Source organism: Ranitomeya variabilis, chromosome 2 (genome assembly GCF_051348905.1).
Source record: "Ranitomeya variabilis isolate aRanVar5 chromosome 2, aRanVar5.hap1, whole genome shotgun sequence".
NCBI lineage: Eukaryota > Metazoa > Chordata > Amphibia > Anura > Dendrobatidae > Ranitomeya > Ranitomeya variabilis.
In genome coordinates this window covers 424,428,348-424,450,166 of record NC_135233.1, presented here as the reverse complement: position 1 = coordinate 424,450,166, position 21,819 = coordinate 424,428,348, and the positions used below count along the sequence as shown (strand labels likewise).

At 49.9% G+C, this 21,819-nt stretch overlaps 1 protein-coding gene across 6 annotated transcripts in view; it reads right to left on the bottom strand.

Annotated features, from left to right (window-relative positions):
* Positions 1-21,819, bottom strand: part of PPFIBP2 (PPFIB scaffold protein 2) — a 149,511-nt gene that overhangs the window by 53,980 nt on the left and 73,712 nt on the right. For all 6 annotated transcript variants that reach the window (XM_077286661.1, XM_077286655.1, XM_077286656.1 and 3 more), the window contains exon 5: positions 14,404-14,517. In XM_077286661.1, coding sequence (XP_077142776.1) covers positions 14,404-14,517 — 114 coding nt within the window. The remainder of the gene's footprint in view (positions 1-14,403; positions 14,518-21,819) is intronic.

The following is a 21,819-nucleotide window of genomic DNA, read 5'->3' as shown; positions in this document are numbered from 1 at the left end:
CTATGGGGGGTTTATATGCCATTACATCGGACCCTCGCTGTCTGTGACCTACATCTACTCCTGTGGGTGCACTGTGGGGTCTCTGCGGTGCAGATGTAGAAGTAAATGTGGCTCAGGCTCCATTGGTCACAACTCCGGCCTCATTTATTGGAAACCTCAGAGAAACAACTTCTCCATAAGCTGTAGAAAGGAAAAGGACGAAAGCTGTGCCAAGTGTTACACAGCGGCCAGGGCCAATCCGTCAGGCCAGTCACGGAGGCCACAGTCACGGGGGCCAAAGTCACGGGGGCCAGAGTCACATGGGCTGTGCGAAAAAAGCCACATCGGGGACAATTCTATGTTCGGGGCAACTGTATTATTAATCCATGGCGTCCATCGGGATTCCACCTTCTCCTGAGATTGGATCCTATCCCCAAATTCAGGTACCTGATCAGTGTTCTGACTGGTGCAGTGGAGCTGTGTCTGAACAGGTAGCTGCACATGTGCGACTCTGCGCACTCGGGACCACCCTCGGGACACCGCTCCACACGCTCGGGACGACTCTCTCCACACCCTTGGGACACCTCTCCGCACACTCGGGACACCTCTCCGCACACTCGGGACACCTCTCCGCACACTCGGGACACCTCTCCGCACACTCGGGACACCTCTCCGCACACTCGGGACCACTCTCTCCACACCCGGGACCACTCTCTCCACACCCGGGACCACTCTCTCCACACCCGGGACCACTCTCTCCACACCCTCGGGACCACTCTCCGCACCCACTTTTAGGGAGATTTCCAGCGATGCGAGAGTGCAGCTGGAATAACAGTCGTTTTACCGATTTTGTACGGTCCTTAGTTCTATCATGCCGGACACTAGTCACATCCAAAGCTGCAGTAAAAATCCTGTACACATCTCGCTTTAAAGAAAGAGATAGCAAGGACTAAACATCACTAAGATTTCTGGGCGACTGACAAAATGAGAGATTTAATTAGTACCCGGGGATTAGTAAATGTCAATAAAACCTAATTATTGAGATTTTTGGAAGCCGTCCCACCCAACAGCGGCGCATCTACAATCCCGCTGGGTTTGATGGCATCTCCTCTTCCGTGATGTCTCCCAGGATCAGACAGGTTGCTTTCGACATGTCTGATCATTTGTTTCTCTTGAAGATCAGCGGCGCCAGTGACTCTTGGCTGCTTATCTCACCCCCCATTGGAGCGACAACTTGCTGAACGACAACTTTATACGGCACGTGTATGTGTGCAGTTCAGGCCGGACATCGTATAGTTTCCATAAAGATAAAAGGTGCCAGAAATGTCAGGCGGCTGCTCCATCACAAAGCGGATGACAGGTTTAATGGAAGAAAAACAATTAAATGTGATTTTTTACAAATGGCAATTGTGATGGTCGCCCCCTTATCCCAGCACACTGCCAGGGCGAGTGCAGTGACCTTTCCCTTAATACACGGCATTAACGTGGGGCAAATTGCGCAAAAAAAAAAAGTGTCGCCGGAAGGTGATTAAATATCTGCAAAAAAGGACAATCAATAGGAAAATAACTCACCTTCCACGGACGCGTCTCCATCTCCTCATCTGCGTCCGCTGTGCCGAGTCCTTGATCTTCGCTGATGGTCGCGAGCGCCCGGGCACAGGAGCGATGCCGCAGGTTTGACGGTGGCGGAGACTTCCACGTGGAGCTTCGGAAACTTCTACAGAACTGTGCGCTGCCAGCGACGCGGACCGCCGGCTGCAGATAATTAGGGTCTAATCTGAGGCTTGTGTTCCCCTCCGCAGTCCCGGCCATAAGTAAGCGCCGAGGGATGAAGCGCGCAGCACCGCCGCCGCCAGCAAATGAGAAACATGTGCAGACAAGGAGCGCTGCCTGCACTTTAACCCTTCTTAGCCTGCCACTAAGGCTGCCATTCACTGACAGGAGGCAGGGTGGGCCGGGGCGCGAGAGCTCACAGGTAGAAGATGACCGCTCACTTTATTGGGCCACATTCAAATGTTGCAGCCACGCAAGCGCGCTGTGCGGCACAAAGCAAAACGGCAATTCTTTAACCCCTTCCTGCCGCTGTCAACTTTACTTTTTGTACTTCTGTTCTTTTCTTCAGTTTCAAAATTTTTTTATTCACTGTTTTTTTTGGACATTTTTAGTCGCACCCAGGAAACTTAAAGTTGTGATCACAAAACACCACAATCATTGACCGCGGTATCTTTAGTAGAATTATTCGTCCCTGGCCAGTTCTTCATGGAAGTACCAGTATGGGAGACGCGCCATCAGTTTGGCTGCAGCATCTAAGGGGTTAAGCTGTGTCGCCTGCAGTGAGCTCTGATCCCTGCAGTTAGAGGCAGGTTCCGGACCCCCGATGTGAGTGGAGAGAGCGCAGCTCCTGAGGCCACTATGTACATTACATGTCAGGAAGGGGTTAATAATGAAGGTACATTTCTGCAGCGCTCTGACTATTGAGACCCCCACAATCTCTCTATGGCCTTGTCCTGAATGTAGCAGGGGGGCGCCTGCTCCGCTCCATGCATTTGCTTTCTCTGCAGCGCTATAGACGAGACCAGCGCTCGGCCATTTCCTGCAGTCCTATAGACAATGAATGGAGCGGATGAGACTGCAGAGCGCTGGTCCCAGGTTCCACCGCCCTGATCTCAGGATTGTTGGGGGTCTCAGTTAGCAAGGCATGCACGCTCCTATAATTTGGGAATAACTGTTTACTGCATCTACAATGGACTCATGCACAGGTGAGTAGGTTTCACATTTGAGGTTGTGTCCGCAGCGTTTCTGACGCACACATCCGCATGCGTCTTGATTTCCTATCTTTAACATTGTAGACGCAGGTGCATGCATATTTTCGCGATGTGCAGCTGGGCGCGTCTAACGCACCATGTTAGAATTTTTGTTGTGGCAAATTTCCGCCGCCATACGCATGTGGACACTTGCGGAAGGAGTGCGTCAAAACAACGCATTACAGTCTATGGGAACGCATAGGAACGCAAGGACATGCGTCTGATTGCATTTGCACAAGGGTCTAAATACAGAAATCCCATGAGACACGCCCATTGGGCGTGGCTTGTGTCAATGAAATTCTCCTGGAAAAAATGTTTCCTATCAAACGCATGTGCATAAACAACGCGGACGCATGCAAACGTTGCATTTTTTATCCATAATGAGTAACCTGATGCGGATAAAAAACGCAACTTTATTTTGCGGTAGCGGACGAGATGCTGCAGACTCAACCACAAATGTGAACCTAGTGGTGCCCATACCATGTAATGGGTCCATGCCATCTGCTGTGATGTCTGATCTGCAGTGGGCGGACCCTGCATTGTGCAGTGCTTGCAGTGGGCGGTCCCTGCAGCGGGCGGTCCCTGCAGTGGGCTGTCCCTGCATTGTGCAGTGTTTGCAGTGGGCTGTCCCTGCATTGTGCAGTGCTTGCAGTGGGCTGTCCCTGCATTGTGCAGTGCTTGCAGTGGGCGGTCCCTGCAGCGGGCGGTCCCTGCATTGTGCAGTGTTTGCAGTGGGCTGTCCCTGCATTGTGCAGTGCTTGCATTGTGCAGTTCCTGCAGTGGACAGTCCCTGCATTGTGCAGTGTTTGCAGCGGGCGGTCCCTGCATTGTGCAGTGTTTGCAGTGGGCTGTCCCTGCATTGTGCAGTGCTTGCAGTGGGCTGTCCCTGCATTGTGCAGTGCTTGCAGTGGGCGGTCCCTGCATTGTGCAGTGCTTGCAGTGGGCTGTCCCTGCATTGTGCAGTGCTTGCAGTGGGCGGTCCCTGCAGCGGGCGGTCCCTGCATTGTGCAGTGTTTGCAGTGGGCTGTCCCTGCATTGTGTGGTCCTTGCATTGTGCGGTCCCTGCAGCGGGCAGTCCCTGCATTGTGCAGTGCTTGAAGTGGGCGGTCCCTGCAATGTGCAGTGTTTGCAGTGGGCGGTCCCTGCATTGTGCAGTGCTTGCAGTGAGCCTCTGACCTCGTTGCTGGTGCAGCACTGCGCTGTCAATCTCCACATCCGCTGTCTCTGTGGCCCCTGATCGACCCTAGTGCAGGTGGGACAATGACCCGAAGCTCAGGGGGATGGAGGGCGTCTCAGGGGCGCATTCCCTGGTGCTGGGGATGGAGACACAGGGTTAGGCCGGCCCCAGCAGATTTGCCTCCTCCATTATTTCTATTTTTGAGTCTCCGGTACGTGTCGGTGGTTTGGAGCACAACATATAATCTCGCCGTGGCCTCGGGTGGAGTCGCCCTGTGGTTTGGGTGCAGCTGTCCGCGCTCAGTAATCTCGCCACCCTCTATGGCGGACGGGCGCTGTACATGGGTCTTATTCTTGGCTGCAGGATAAATGGTAATAAACCTCCCGGCAGGTTCAGTGACAGCCGCGTCCCAGTATTCGGAGATGATCCGCCATCGGGTGCGGCGGCAGATACGGCTCGCGATAAACCTGCAGCTGACGGACACATTCGGCCGCCATCACATGTGCAGACATTTCCTTTCCTGCTGCATTTTTGCTTCAGGTGTCAGAACTAAAAACTGCAATAGAAACCTGCTCGGATTATTCTGGGGTTTTGTGCTTTTTATTTTGTGCAGATTTGATGCAGTGGATTTATTTATTTTTTGCGCCTTTTATTTTTTTAGATTCTTTTCTTTCCTCACTAACTGCAATATATCTACGGAATGACAGACGCACAGATCTCCGCACTGAACCTTCACCGACATGCTGGGAGTAGTAGTCCGGTTACATGAAGCAGTGAGATCACTGGACAGGAGCCATTGGGTGCACTGACTTCTCATGTTCCTGGCACAGAAATCTGCGGGAATACAATGGACGCCAACACCAAAGTCCGAAGCTGCAGCGCCGCTCCCCGAGATGTCCACGGGCCGGGATTAGTCACCACGCTCACGTCAATCAGAATAGTAAGAGGAGACCCTAAATCTCCGGTACAACCAGAGACGGGGGGCTTTACTGCTGAGAGCGCAGGATTAACATTCCCGAAGCCGCAGGGAACAGCTGCGTCCGCAGGAGCCAAGTGCAGCAGAGGCGGCCAATGGCCATTGTTCTATTCTCTGCTGGGGTGAAACAGGAGGCCCAGGATGAGCAGGGCCATTGCATTGACCCAGTAATTTCAATCCGTCGCACCTCCTGGACAATTTTTCTAGACCTATTCTAGAAGTTCGTGTACCTGTATGCTCTGTGGACACTCTGCACTGAATTCAGCGCTCATCTTTCTCTCCAGATGCAGTTTTGATGTTACATTGTTGCTGGTTTTGACGGGACCTTAACACATCTTTCATTATGGCACGGGGTACAGAGAGTGTTTTGTTTTGGGGACTCTTTCTACAAAAAAAAAGTTTGCAAAAAATATATATGTAAAAAAAAATATATATATATATTTTATAAACTTTTTGAAAAGGATTTTGGAGTGCGAAAAACAACTCACGTTGGGTCATAGAGGAACTCCATGGACTTGTCTTTACCATCAGCCTTAAAAAGTCTGAAATTATATAGAAACTCTGCAATAACAGATGTTCTTAAAGCAGGAACCAGGAAACACTACTTTTTGGGGAGTTTTTGGAGGAAGATTTTTTTTTGTTTGAAACATTTTGAAGGTTTTTTTCTGAACTGTTTTTTTGCATCTTTTAATTAGACAAGGATTAATTTGGTGTGGATTCCATCAGAAGATGCTTCATAGAAGTGACATGCATTTTTTTTTTACCAAGCGGTTTAAAAACCAAAAGCAGAAGTAAAAAAATAAAAAAACTCCTCCATGTGAACAGCAAAGATGATTAACAGTGAAACGAATAGGAACTCTTTCAATAGTTTTTTTTAGCTCATCTACTCAAAAAAAAACCCCACAAAAACTCTGTCTGCACATATCCCGCGGCTGATCGAGAGTTTTTGAAGATTTTTGGGGAGCGGATCCTCTACAAAAGCCTTCTCAAAAACATTCGGAAAAACATTTGGGCACGTTCAGTCTGTTAAGCCATTTATTTTTCCATTTCTTCTAAGTTGTGAGAAACATCTGGTGGAAAAATAGAAAACGCAGGTCACATCTTAGAAGTGGATTTTGAAGGAAATCTTTTCAAACTAGGCGCTGTCCTCAGTGTGAACACAGTTATACCTCCAGATTCCCCTCAAAACAGAGCATTAACTGAAAGTTTCTACTTGCAAAAAAACTTATGTTTTTTGAACACCAGAAAAACTTAAGAAGTTTTTTATGCAGTTTTTGAAGCTAAAGGAAGGAGTATGGTATATACACTATGTTCCAAATTATTATGCAAATTACATTTTTCTCAGATTTTCCTAAAAGGTTGGGGCAAATGACAGTCAGTCTAATAAAAGTCGTCACCCGTTAGAATATACATTGAATTTTATTGAGAAACCTCCCAATGATAACAGTATAATCTCCAAAATGAATAAAAACTCAAAATGCACTGTTCCAAATTATTAGGCACAGTAGAATTTCTAAACATTTGATATGTTTTAAAGAACTGAAAATGCTAATTTGTGGAATTTGCAGCATTAGGAGGTCACATTCACTGAACAAAAAAGCTATTTAACTCCAAAACATCCTAACAGGCCAAGTTACATGTTAACATAGGAACCCTTCTTTGATATCAGCTTCACAATTCTTGCATCCATTGAACTTGTGAGTTTTTGGAGAGTTTCTGCTTGCATTTATTTGCGTGAAGTCAGAATTGCCTCCCAGAGCTGCTGTTTTGGTGTGAACTGCCTCCCACCCTCATAGATCTTTTGCTTGATGATACTCCAAAGGTTCTCTACAGGGTTGAGGTCAGGGGAAGATGGTGGCCACACAACGAGTTTATCTCCCTTTATGCCCATAGCAGCCAATGACTCAGAGGGATTCTTTGCAGCATGAGATGGTGCATTGTCATGCATGAAGAAGATTTTGCTCCTTAAGGCACGTTTCTCCTTTTTATACCATGGAAGAAAGTTGTCAGTCAGAAACTCTAAGGTTCCTAAAGGTGTGAAAATGACCTCTGCAAAGTATATAAAGGGCCCTACCAGCTGTTTCCCCATGATTCTGGCCCAAAACATGACTCCACCACTCCTTGCTGACGTCGCTGCCTTGTTGGGACATGGTGGCTATCCACTACTCCATCCATCTGGACCATCCACAGTTGCTCGACACTCATCAGTAAACAAGACTGTTGGAAAATTAGTCTTCATGTATGTCTGGGCCCACTGCAACTGTTTCTGCTTGTGAACACTGTTTAGGGGTAGCCGAATAGTAGGTTTATGCACCACAGCAAGCCTTTGAAGGATCCTGCACCTTGAAGTTCGAGGGACTCCAGAGGCACCAGCAGCTTCAAATATCTGTTTGCTGGTTTGTAATGGCTTTTTAACAGCTGCTCTCTTAATCCGATGAACTTGACTGGCAAAAACCTTCCTCATTCTGCCTTTATCAGCACGAACACATCTGTGCTCAGATACAGCCACAAATCTCTTAACAGTATGATGATCACGCTTAAGTTTTCGGGAAATATCTATTGTTTTTATCCCTTGACCAAGGCATTACACTATTTGATGCTGTTCAGCAGCAGAGAGATCCTTTTTATTTCCCATATTGCTTGAAACCTGTGACCTGCTTAATAATGTGGAACATCATTTTTAAGTAGTTTTCCTTTAATTAGAATCACCTGGAAAACTAATTATCACATGTGTTTCAGGTTGATTTCAGTGATCCATTGAACCCTGAGACACAATACCATCCACAAGTTTATTTGAAAAACAAAACAATTAAATCTTTACGACACTTAAATCCAATTTGCATAATAATTTGGAACACAGTGTAGTCAGAGGGACGAGCAGGAGCGCGTCGGGACGGTGCTGCTTTTTACTCACTCCACTCCTGATTTTGGATGGCCCATACCTCCTCCGCCAAATCCCGATGGCCCATAACTCCTCCGCCAACCCCCGATGCCCCATACCTCCTCCGCCAACCCCCGATGGCCCATACCTACTCCGCCAAACACCGATGGCCCATACCTCCTCCGCCAACCCCGATGGCCCATACCTCCTCCGCCAACCCCCGATGGCCCATACCTACTCCGCCAAACACCGATGGCCCATACCTCCTCCGCCAACCCCGATGGCCCATACCTCCTCCGCCAAACCCCGATGGCCCATACCTCCTCCGCCAACCCCCGATGTCCCATACCTCCTCCGTCAACCCCCGATGCCCCATACGTCCTTCGTCAACCCCCGATGCCCCATACGTCCTCCGCCAACCCCCAATGCCCCATACCTCCTCCGCCAACCCCCGATGGCCCATATCTCCTCCGCCAACCCCCGATGGTCAATCCCTCCTCCGCCAACCCCCAATGGCCCATCCCTCATCAGCCAACCCCTGATGGCCCATACCTCATCAGCCAACCCCTGATGGCCCATACCTCCTCTGCCAACCCCCGATGGCCCATACCTTTTCTGCCAACCCCCAATGGCCCATACCTCCTCCGCCAACTCCCAATGGCCCATACCTCCTCTGCCAGCACCTGATGGCCCATACCTCCTCCGCCAACCCCCAATAGCCCATACCTCCTCTGCCAATCAGCAGTGCCCCATACTTCCTCCATCAAGCCCGATGCAATTGCTTGAATTAAAGGGGTTTCATTGCTTACAAATGTTTTTTTGAAAAGTTATCTTTTCTCCCCCCCCCCACCATTATCCTGTTATATTCTCCCTTTCCACATACAATTTATGAACTTTTTGGCTCTGGGCAGCTCGTTTTCTGATCAATATGTCGCAGACATCAGCAATACTTGATGCCTAATGAGTTTCATTCCCCCCCCCATCCCCCCCAAGATCCCGGAACATCCCAATATGTTCTGCACATGTCCATCTGTGATCTGATTAAATCCTTATCTCCAGGTCTGTCTTCTTGGGCTGAGTTCACACCACATTTACAGTCCAGGAATAGATAAAATTATGTGACCCCTTCACCCCATATACTATTACAGACTAATTGAAGACAAGCTGAAATACCAGACACATCCTGTGGACAAAAGTGGCGCTGTTTATGGAAAAAAATAAGCAGATGCTTTAATTAAAGACTCCTAGGATCACTCAACATTATTAAGCCTCGACCAGGTGTATTTAAAGAAACAGCTCAGGTTTATAAGGCTTCTAAAGAAGGAACTACTCCCTCCTAATGGCACAATATGACACAGATAATTGCGGGACAGGTTTTGGTACTATATAAAAAGGGACATGGAATTAGACTGATGTGACACATTATTTAAAGACTAAAAGAAAATTCATTTCTTACTTTCCTCCTTTTCCTGGACCCGATTTTGTCTCATATTTATATAAAGAAATAACTAACAAAATCTTCTGTGTGTGTCAGCGGATCAGACATAACCTCTTCCTCCTCACTTTCCTGTGTGTGGCTGTAGGACAACTGGCTGCAGCATGAGCCTCCCCCCTCTGCCCTGTATGTGGCTGTTGGACAACTGGCTGCAGCAGGAGCCTCCCCCCTCTGTCCTGTGTGTGGTTGTTGAACAACTGTCTGCAGCAGGAGCCTTCCCCCTCTGCCCTGTATGTGGCTGTTGGACAACTGGCTGCAGCAGGAGCCTCCCCCCTCTGTCCTGTGTGTGCCTGATGGACAACTGGCTGCAGCAGGAGCCTCTCCCCCTCTGTCCTGTATGTGGCTGTTGGACAACTGTCTGCAGCAGGAGTCTCCCCCTCTGCCCTGTATGTGGCTGTTGGACAACTGGCTGCAGCAGGAGCCTCCCCCCTCTGGCCTGTATGTGGCTGTTGGACAACTGGCTGCAGCAGGAGCCTCCCCCTCTGTCCTGTGTGTGCCTGATGGACAACTGGCTGCAGCAGGAGCCTCCCCCCCTCTGTCCTGTGTGTGGCTGTTGGACAACTGTCTGCAGCAGGAGCCTCCCCCCTCTGCCCTGTATGTGGCTGTTGGGCAACTGGCTGCAGCAGGAGCCTTCCCCCTCTGTCCTATGGCTGTTGGACAACTGGCTGCAGCAAGAGCCTCCCCCCTCTGTCCTGTGTGTGGCTGTTGGACAACTGGCTGCAGCAGGAGCCTCCCCCCCCTCTGTCCTGTGTGTGCCTGATGGACAACTGGCTGCAGCAGGAGCCTCCCCCCTCTGTCCTGTGTGTGGCTGTTGGACAACTGTCTGCAGCAGGAGCCTCCCCCCTCTGCCCTGTATGTGGCTGTTGGACAACTGGCTGCAGCAGGAGCCTTCCCCCTCTGTCCTGTGTGTGGCTGTTGGACAACTGGCTGCAGCAGGAGCCTCCCCCCCCTCTGTCCTGTGTGTGGCTGTTGGACAACTGTCTGCAGCAGGACCCTCCCCCCTCTGCCCTGTATGTGGCTGTTGGACAACTAGCTGCAGCAGGAGCTTCCCTCCTCACTTTCCTGTGTGTGGCTGTAGGACAACTGGCTGCAGCATGAGCCTCCCCCCTCTGCCCTGTATGTGGCTGTTGGACAACTGGCTGCAGCAGGAGCCTCCCCCCTCTGTCCTGTGTGTGGTTGTTGAACAACTGTCTGCAGCAGGAGCCTTCCCCCTCTGCCCTGTATATGGCTGTTGGACAACTGGCTGCAGCAGGAGCCTCCCCCCCTCTGTCCTGTATGTGGCTGTTGGACAACTGTCTGCAGCAGGAGTCTCCCCCTCTGCCCTGTATGTGGCTGTTGGACAACTGGCTGCAGCAGGAGCCTCCCCCCTCTGGCCTGTATGTGGCTGTTGGACAACTGGCTGCAGCAGGAGCCTCCCCCCTTCCGGCCTGTCTTCAGTAGGACAAAAGATTAACCCAATGTCCTAATTTTTCCTCAGGTTATATCAGAATGTTATCACTCAGTCCATAATCCCCACTATTAAAAAAGAGACCACCCAAGGAGGTCAAGGAGCATAGACATAAACCCACCAGAAGGACTTCATATGGCTCCTCCTCTTCACAATGTGGGGAATGGGATAGATTGCTATATAAGGAGGTGTTGGCCAATAGCCGCAGGTATCCAAGTGGCACAGTTGTGGCTGTATTCTGTTAGACTGAGGCTCCTTCTTTTGGGCCACCAGAGGCGATGCTTCTGAGATCCCCCGCCCATTGATGCAGAATGTGTGCGCCCTTACTTGTGTTGTAATTTTCAGGGCTATTATCACTTATACAGGACTGATAACCAATAAAATTTAATCTTTCCATTGTAAGGATGAAGGTTGGGGAGAGGGACTAGAGATAGGGTTGGGGACTAGAGGTAGGGTTGAGGACTAGAGATACGGTCGGGGACCAGAGATACGGTCGGGGACCAGAGATACGGTCGGGGACCAGAGATACGGTCGGGGACCAGCGATACGGTCGGGGACCAGCGATACGGTCGGGGACCAGCGATACGGTCGGGGACCAGAGATACGGTCGGGGACTAGAGATACGGTCGGGGACTAGAGATACGGTCGGGGACTAGAGATACGGTCGGGGACTAGAGATACGGTCGGGGACTAGAGATACGGTCGGGGACTAGGGTTAAGGAGTAAACTAGGATTAAGGAGACAAGATGAGTAAAGGTTATGACTAGTGCTAGAGTTAAGTTTAGGGCTATGGCGATAGCTTACTGTAGTTACATTAAAAAATACATATACAATAAAAAATATAAAAACTATATAACTATTTTTAAGATGTTCTGTTTCTCAGTCTACAGCAAAATTCGGTACTTGCTGTGCCCTGTGGCCACCCATGCTACTCCACTTATGCCAGATAGTAGAATCACGTGCATCGGTCTCAATGGTGCGGAGCTGCTCACAGACGTTAGCGAGGTTACTTGCCCCTCAGTACATGATGTCATGTGGAAGCGGTGAAGCTCTTGTTCTTCTCCAGTTTTGGCCACTCATACATTGATCTCATCATCCTCTCCCGCCCCCGAGGACACGCGTGTCCATCCAGAGCTGATCCCTGGGGGAAAGGTTTACTCTGCTCATCACATATTTACGAGGCATTAGTGAGACCATAAAATCTTAATACAAGGACTTTACCCATCTTCTCCCAAACCTATAAGTGACACTAAAGCCATAGAATGAAGATGGTTCCTGTCGTATTCATCAATGATTTCTAGCTTTCTAATGAAGGGAGAATCATGGTCAGCCCTGATGGAGCCGGTGTGATCACTCAGCCCACCATAGTCACACGCTCACTCAGAAGAGTGGCAGCAATAAACACATAAATAATTCCACGTTGGATTACGATGAAGGACTGGTTCTCTGGCGCTTACGATGATGACAGCGCGTTCAATCATCCTTCACAATGAAACTCTTTCATGGAGGAACGACAGCCGCAGAGCCTCAGGCCGTCGTGATAATTACTGAGAAAGCTCCACGTTGTCCCAGCTAGATGGGAATATACAGTGGGGGCCGGCGTGGAACAATACGAGAGATGGGTCTGGGGATCCTGCAGAAACGCCATGTCTGGCCTCGCTCGGCACATGTGGTGTTTGCTCTCGTCTGCGGGAGGTGGTCAGAGACACAACGAGGCTCGGAGCACAAGGAACCCGTCGAGCAAATTCATTGCTGACGACCGCCTCGCATACTAGGTTTTACATCAAATATTAAAAATAAAAAATAAAAATCAGATTTTTATCTTTTCCCAATGCACAGTGCCAAGCTGACCGCAGGGTTTGGAGCTAAAAAATGTCAGCGTTTGTGGTGCACAAGACATCTATACACTTCCAGACATGTCAATAAATGGCGGGACACGGACTCCATACTGTTCGGCATGACACAGATGGAGAAACACTTCGTTTCATAGCTAAGGAGGCTGGAGGGGCATGTACAAGTCTAGGAAATGCGGCGAAATCCCAGGTGGAAAATGGTTTGGTCTAAGGAAACCCCACCTAAAAGTGTCTACTTCTGCCTGGGTCGGGTCATGACTTTGAAGAGCATCTATAAGGGCATGTACGTTTTAGGACGCTGCATAAAATGACACCTTGATATCTGTGATCTGATGTCTTATTCCAGAGAAAGCCATGTTTTTCTTAATATAGAAATGAGTTGTTACGATCTATGGGCTGGACATAGATCTCCATGAGACTCCGCCTCCACAGTGAACTGTAAATGACAGCGGGTGTTACCATGGCATGAAGGACAATTCCCAGATATACTTTTTCTTTATTATGATGGCCCTCAGATTGAGGTCCCTAATGATCATACAGAACATACTGCAGCGTCACATGGGCCCGAATTGTGCAGCCATATTTAAAAGAAACAATACAATTTAAAGGGTTTGTCCAGTATAGGAAACCCAATTACATAGGTCCTCCTTGAGTTAATAAAGATCCCTTGCTCCTTAAGGACCAGTCTTGTCCTGCATTATACACACACAACACATTGATGTAATGCTTCATTTCTCCTGCGGAGGCGCTGTAGAGAAATTGGCAGGTTTCCCCAGAGATTACAGCTGATCGCTGGAGGTAACATTTCATTAAGCATCCAATATCCGCCCAATTACCCAGATACTACAGCGGCACTCACGCCACTCACGCCTCCCGCGCTCTCATATAGGATCCACTGCTTCCACCAGATTACCTGTTTTGTCTTAGCCGCCATGAACGTGCTGCCACTGCCTTCTGGCTACAGCTCCAACAACATCCACCACCAATCACAGGGAGAATACATGATGCTTTACACTTTGCACGCCGCATGGTCCTCGTATTTGTGCACTCTATGTCTGGGCTGAGACTGTGGTAGGTTTGAAAGTTATTATCGTAATTTTATATTTTACAGCTTGTAGCCTATGTTACCAGCCACCTCTGCAGTCTATCAGAAGTGGCCGGTCTCTTAGGCAATGAGCTCAGCACTTACATGCTATTTTCTATGGAGCTTGCAAGCACTGCTCTACCTAAGGCCAGATTGTGGATTCCCAGCTTGAGTTCCCTCCGATCCTACAAAGGTAAAGCTGCCTCTGATAACCGTATCAGAGCGTGCACAGTTCACGCAAATGGCGCCGCCAGTCTGCACTATCAATCATCAGGAGCGCACTGCTCCCCTGGCAAATCGGAAGTCAGGAGGTAGAGGAGCGGTGCGCTCCTGAAGACTGACAGGGAGACAACCTCCTCAACAAGAGAGACAACATATCAAAAGTGTTTTAAAAGTGTAGTTCCCCTTTGTTTACAGGGTCGTACCTATACTGGGTGCATGGGTCACAGTCACGCCTGGACCCAAAATGTGCCTTTGGCTAATAAAGCTGTGTGATAATTTTAGGCCTGCTAGAGATTTTGCACTCGCGCTCACTGACTGATGGCTCTGCACTTTACACCGGGGTCTGAAGGACACCCGGGGTCTGAAGGACACCTCATTGGGCTCAGCCATGTTCTACGATGACTACAGTCCCAAGCTTGCCTCCTACCATGAACCACCCATACTGGCTGCCCACCGATAGACCGCGATCTCGATAGTGATCTTACCTGCTGGAGCATTTCCTCGGTAGCATTAAGTTTCACTTGATGTTCCTCTACGCAGGTTTCCAGGTCCCGGATCTTGTCTCCTTGGGCCTCCACCTGATCTGTGAGGACACTCACCTACGAGAGCAAGGACATGACGGTCACAGGAGGAAGACTATGTGAGAGGAGGTCTCATAAAGAGCAGAGGAAAGCAGAAGGCGAGACACTTCCCATTCTCAGCCTGACGTTTCTTCACAACGAGCCCCTCTTACCTCCCTAGTTCTGATATTTTGCGCACAGACGACGCCGGCTCTCGGCTTCCTTCTGCTGCCTTCGGTTTCACAACCCTGTTTTCTCACAGCAGTGAAGCAATCTCAGACTCGGGCTCTGTCAGCACTCTGCTTTACGTGGAAAAAAACAATAAAATCTTTCTTCTGGGAGCCGAGCGATTGTTTCACTGCCGACAAGTGAAGCGGAGAGCCGTACCCATCCGCAAGCGGCTGTGGCGGCAAACATGTAATGAGCGCAGGGCAAGTTTAAGCACTAACCGAGCGGAGGCTTGAGACGTTTCCTAACTTAGCAAGTTACTACACGAGTGCAGAAAACACCAGAGATGAGCAAAATATTTATCCACACAAATGGAATTGGCACTCCAATATATATCTATAAAAAAAGAGTCTGGAACAAGTCTGCACACCCAGGCCAAGAGGCTGCTGACGAGCCGCAGGATTTATATCGACTCTCATTAAATTAGGATCACACGTCTAGAGCACGCGGCGAGTTCCACTTGGCGAGGTCACACTGCTATTATGGCATTATGGAGGAATGCGGTTTGTCAGATATCCCTGCATGCTTAAGTGCAGGTTGTTGTGGGCGGCACAGCTGTTCTGTAGCGACCTTTGGCACATCAGGCATTTCTATATGTTCGTTCTAGTGACTGGCACCACGGCTGTTAAGGCCGATCATCACTTGACCGCTTGTCCGTGTAAATATGACAGCGATCAGCCAGTGATCGATCAGCCGATCAGATCGTTTATTCAGACCTTAATATTATCGCTGTCCTGGTCTAAACGCGAGATGGGCTGCCGAGGATGCACCAGATGGGCTACCGAGAATACGCCAGATGGGCTGCCGAGAATACAGGACATGGGCTGCCGAGAATACGCAACATGGGCTGCCGAGAATACGTGATGTGGGCTGCCGAGAATACGTGACGTGAGCTGCCGAGAATACGCGACGTTGGCTGCCGAGAAGACGCGACCTGGGCTGCTGAGAACACGCGACGTCTGCTGCCGAGAATACGTGACATGGGCTGCTGGGGATACGTGACGTGAGCTGCCGAGAATACGCGACGTTGGCTGCCGAGAAGACACGACTTGGGCTGCTGAGAACACGCGACGTGGGCTGCCGAGAAGACACGACGTTGGCTGCCGAGAAGACGCGAGGCGGGCTGCTGAGAACACGCGACATGGGCTGCCGAGGATACGTGACATGGGCTGCCGAGGATACGTGACATGGGCTGCCGAGGATACGTGACGTGAGCTGCCGAGAATACGCGACGTGGGCTGCCGAGAAGACGCGACGTGGGCTGCCGAGAAGACGCGAGGCGGGCTGCTGAGAAGACGCGACGTGGGCTGCAGAGAATACGCGAGATGGGCTGCCGAGAACACGTGAGTTGGGCTGCCGAGAACACGCGAGATGGGCTGCCGAGAACACGCGAGATGGGCTGCCAAGAACACGCGAGATGGGCTGCCAAGAACACGCGAATTGGGCTGTCGAGAACACGCGAGATGGGCTGCCGAGAACACGCGAGATGGGCTGCAGAGAATACGCGAGATGTCCAGGGACTTATAGGGAGTAACCAGTTCTCTTTAATAGTGTGCGCTAATCCGCGTGGTGCGTAATATCCAGATATATAAAGTTCCACAATGATTCCCCTTTAAATTCACTTCATCAGGAAGGCATGCCAAGGATTTTCTGCAATCTGAACTATTTCTCTTTATGCGCAGTGATCGGCGGCCATGCTCGGTCAGGCCCACATGACAGCTGAGCCCAGAGCTACATCTTCATGCGGCGGCATCTAGTGACTAAGCTGGTGATTAACTATTTGGAGGCGGCCCAGAGACGTTCCTATAATGTGCCCTGGCTGCATGAGGAGACTTTGGCTCAGATCGAATTCCCCTGATTTTGGGTTATTTTTTAGACCCTCATTATTGATTACCAGACCCCAATATATTATCTCTTTTCTTGATTTTGCATGTATTAATGCTTCATGCTCAAAGATAAGTGAAGTTTTAGATGTTACGATACCAAAAGGTTAGTCCAGAAAATTGGGGAAATACACCGTGCACTTGCTGGCGGCCTCCCACTCCCTAGGGGCCTTAATGAATGCACCCCAGAGCGTCAGAGGACATTTTGCCTCTTGTCAGAGAAGACTACGGAGGAAACTTAATCAGATCAATGCGGTGGATTGTGGTTCAACTTGAGAAAAAAAAAAGAAAAATGGCGTACATGCCCTGCACCACATTCAGTGTGTGTCTTTTGTGCCTCCCGGGGTGGAGATGAAAACAACTTAGAAGGAAGGGAATGTGGCTTCAAGTGCAACAACATATGGAAAAATTACACCAAAATTGTGTCACAAAGTAAAACAACCAATACAAGGGGTAAAGTTAGAGAAAAAAAGCCCCTTTACCTCCCAACAGACTGAGCAATGCTTTCCTAATTAGCTCATAGTGTGCAAAAGTGCAAGGGGTCTCAGGGCCCAGGACCAGGAGGTATATCCGGAGCCAGGAACAAGGGTCCATGAGAACCAGGCTACGGCACCAATGGGAAAACATGGTGAGAAAATGCAAAAAGATTAAAAAAAAAATAAAAAAAAAGATTTTCAGGTTAGCAACCCTTATTCATCGCTTTAGCCCAACAGGTTTTTAATTGCACAGTAAAAGTGATATTTTAACATTTTCCCATTGGTGCTGGAGCCCAGTCCTCATGGACCCTTCTTCTATTTCTGACCTGGTGTGTTCCTATACTCCTTGCACCACACCCTGATCAGACAAGGTCTACCAGGGTTCCTAAGTGGTTTTCACATTGAATTATCCTCCCTGGAAGTTGAGCAGATTAACTTTTTTCCCTTCCCTACACCTCCAGAGCCACCTCAATGTAATGTATATGTCTACTGAAGCATGAGCCCCCTGGAGCTCTATGTGGAACCCCCAAAAGAAACCTTAGGGTACAATGCATGGAGGGAGCGATAGAGGCCATGCTGGTAGGTAGCAAGGAAGAAAACTTCAGAAAAAAAAAAGGTAATTGTAGATTATTGCTTTATTGATCCCAGGAGGAAAAAATGGCTTGGGATGGTGGCCCAACTGGTGAATGGGTGCCACATCTCAGATCATCCGTGAAGCTCCTGGAAGATGAAGCAACCACCTGACCTCTGAGCGAGTTGAAAATCTCACAGATAATGACAAAACCTTCCAATGAGCCATTATTATGTAAGAGGGTGAACTGTAGTCCCACTGAGAGAGCACTAGGACCCTGTGGTTTTTGCTTGCTGCAGCAGAGAACAGACCCTGCAAAACTCCCGGAGACAATGTGTGCTGGGGGGTGGGGTCTGGTGTCTCGTGTGTAAAGTGAAACAAGGAAGTGGGAGCAGAGAGAGAAAGGCGGGAAGAAAAGGCAGAAGCTGCGGTGACATCTTAAAAGAGACTGTGTGTGGATTTACTGCGAGTGTGTTTGGAGGCAAAGAAGCTTTTGAGAGACTTGTTGTTGCTAACGTTCCCCTGGAGAAGAGCTAACCTTTTGTTTAACTCTGAGAGAGACTTTTGTTGCTAACGTTTCCTGGAGTAGAGCTAACCCTTATCTAAGAAAAGACTGAGACTTACTACAAACCCAGTACGTATTTGGAAGTCTGTGATTCCCTGTGCATTGAGTGGAGAAACAAGTCTGGACAGACTGCTGATACAGAGACGGACGGGTTGTCGTGGAAGCATTCCTAGGAGCTACAGAAGCAGAGACAACATCGTGAGACCACTAACTAAGTCCCCGGCGTTTGGGCTCGGCATCGGCCGACAAGACAAGAGGAGCTTGCTGTAACTTATTGGCGCTGAAGATATGGACTGGCTGCAGCCTGTGCGGATTCCTGCCTGAGAGGAGATCCATCTCAGGTTACGGTACCATAAGTTATAGATACCCGGGTATCTCTGCTCAGAGTGTTTAATTGTGACTTTAGAGGTGTATCTTATATTAGAGTTGTGTAAGTTATACTCAGTGTGCCGTTCCAGGGGCTCCCTTGATAACACTACATTCAATTTACACTTGTTCCTGTTTTTGGTTGCCCTGTTAGGTAAATTTCTTACTAGTCTGTTGTAGCATACAGTTCTCAGGAGACCTTGGAGTGGCACAGTGATTTCAGCTGCTGCTGAGCTGGTGTATCTTTGGGGTGCATCTGCCTTAATATTCTCCATATTACCTTTATTATTTTGCCTTTGAGTAAATACCGTTGGAGATTTCTGCCTTGGTCTTGGTTTGTGACTCACTGGATCTTATTCGGACCTCTGGTCATTACATTTTTGGCGTAGTCGGCAGGATCCAGTGTTTGTCATGGACGAGGGTAGAAATGACCCCGTTGTATCCGCATCCTCCTCGGGGGTTGGGGTTCCCCTGGCAGCCGCGGCGATTTCGGGAGGGTATGTGCCTGTAGGAGCTTTACTTCAGCACATGCCGAAATACGACGGGCGCAATATGGCGTTGCAAGATTGGGCTGAGAGAATCCGGAGTATTCTGCTCATGTGTAATTTGACCCCCGCGTTACGCGCTGAGCTGGCATTAAATGCACTGGAGGGCGATATTAGACGTATGGTGATGGTGCGCCCAGAATCAGAGAGGGATACGTTAGAAAAGATTTTGGAACTGTTAGAGGGGAGTTTGGGGGGCCGAGCGCGTGTGGCCCAGCTTCGGTCCCTATTCTTTAATCGTCCCCAGAGAGAGTGTGAGTCCCTGATGCAGTACTCTAATATCTTGCAAGAGACGCTGAATGAGATGCAGCGACTAGACCAGGGGGCCATGGGAGCGTTCCGGGAGGTAGACCGCTTGCTCCGGGATCAATTCATCACCGGTTTAGCCAATAGACTTCTCCGGGACAAGCTGTTGGAAATGGCCCGGGCTGCACCAGAATTATCCTTCTGGCAGATTTACCGAGCTGCAGTGGAAAGGGAAGAGAAATCTGCCCATGTGCCCGAGGGGTCAGTGAACAGTGCCCAGCTGGAGGAAGGTGGGTCATCAGGGTCAGGGGGAGAGGGGCTGGTAAGCGTGGTACAAGCTTTGCGTGCTGAGGTGAAGGAGTTGAAGCTGAAATTGTCTCAACTGACAGTTGATCCCGCCTCTACCCCCTCACGGGGGCCTCCTGCTCCACCCCCTGGAACGGTGACCCCACAGACGGCCAGGTCATCCTATCAGAATGAGTCAAGCCCTCGTCCACGAGGAGCAATCACCTGCTGGAAGTGTGGGCGCCAGGGACACATCTCTCGTTACTGCCGGACGGTTGCAGCCCCAGAAACGTCCCGGCTTTAAACTTCCAGCCGCTGCCATGAGAGGGCAAGCAGCAGCGGCCCCACCCACACAAAGCCCTCGACGGAATGAGCAAGATTTGTTTGCATGTAGTCCAGTGATAGAAGCAGAGTTTGAAGGGCGGAAGATGAGGTGCTTGGTTGACACGGGATCCGAATGTACTATAATGCCTCTAGAAGTATATGAGAGATACTTCAGTCGACTAGTGATTCCAGAGGATGGCCGAGTGATACGACTGACCGCCGCAAATAATGGTCAATTGTCAGTCAAGGGAATCGTGTGGATGCAACTAAAAATGTTTGGTCAAGAGCTGGGACAGAAAGGGGTAGTGCTGGTGGATCACCCCCCTAGAAGAGGGATGGAAGTGACGCTCGGAATGAACGTGCTGCGAGACTTGAATCACCAGATGTATGCCAGTGAAGGACCCCGATACTGGGCCCGTGCGACAAGACACCGACCCACACAGAGAATTCTACACCATCTAGTGCTGAGTTGCGACTTGCTGAAAAGTGCGGTCCCAGGTGGCCGGGTGGGCCGGGTCCGAGTGACTTCGAGGGCCCCGATCCTGCTGGGACCCAGACAAGAGGAACTCTTAATGCTGCCTGTGGGAGCTGCACAGAGATTGAATGGGCTTGAAGTGCTACTTGAGCCCGCCCGAGAGGGTTCCTCATTTGCCAAGGTACATGTGGCCCGGTCTCTGGCGATTGTGAAGAATGGACGAGTGCCGGTCCGATGCATCAATGTTTTAGATGAAGCTGTTGCGATTCCCGCTGGAACCATACTGGCTGAACTGTTCGTGCCGGCAGAAAAGGTGCCGGAAAATGCAGGATTCGAACTGCGACCAGACCAACAGTCATCCTGGACCTTTGCGGTCGAAGTAGGCCGGACTGAGCCTCCTACGGAGGAATGGAATGGTCATGTGATCATGGAGCAGATGGGAGTGGATCGGGAGAAGCTGACCCCCGTGCAGTTGGAGCAGTTGGAGAGAGTTTTGTGGGAACATCAAGAGACCTTTTCCCGACATGGAGAGGACTTCGGGTGCACCTAGACGATTGAGCATGAGATTCCAACGGGGGATACTCCACCCATTAGAGAAAGATATCGTCAAAATCCTCCAGCGCTTTATCAAGAGGTGAAGAGCATGGTGGCCAGTATGCTGGACAACCAAGTGATCCGAGAGAGCCGGAGTCCCTGGGCGGCCCCTGTAGTCTTGGTCCGCAAGAAGGATGGGACACTCCGATTTTGTGTGGACTATCGAAAATTGAACGCCCACACCGTACGGGACGCATATCCTTTACCCCGTATTGAAGAATCCCTGTCGGCCCTGGGTCGGGCCAAGTATTTCTCAACGTTGGATTTGGCAAGCGGGTACTGGCAGGTCCCAATGGCTGAAAAAGATCGGGCCAAGACGGCGTTTGTCTTGCCAATGGGGCTCTTTGAGTTCAACCGGATGCCCTTTGGCCTCGCTACCGCCCCGGGAACCTTCCAACGCCTGATGGAACATTGCTTAGGCGATCTAAATTTTGAATCAGTCCTGATATATCTAGATGACATTGTGGTGTTCGGAACCTCATTTGAAGATCATCTGGAGAAGCTGCGTCAAGTTCTCCGGCGGCTCAAGAGCTACGGCCTGAAAATAAAGCCAAAAAAATGTCAATTGTTTCGAAACCAGATTGAATATTTGGGGCATCTGGTGACCCCGGACGGGGTACTACCGATAGCCAGTAAGATTAAGGCGGTACAAGAGTGGCCACCTCCTTGTGACCTGCGAGAAGTGCGGGCCTTCCTGGGCCTAGCAGGATACTATCGGCGGTTTGTGCCTAAATTCTCACAAGTGGTGAGTCCCTTGAACTAACTTTTGAGAGGGACAGCGCT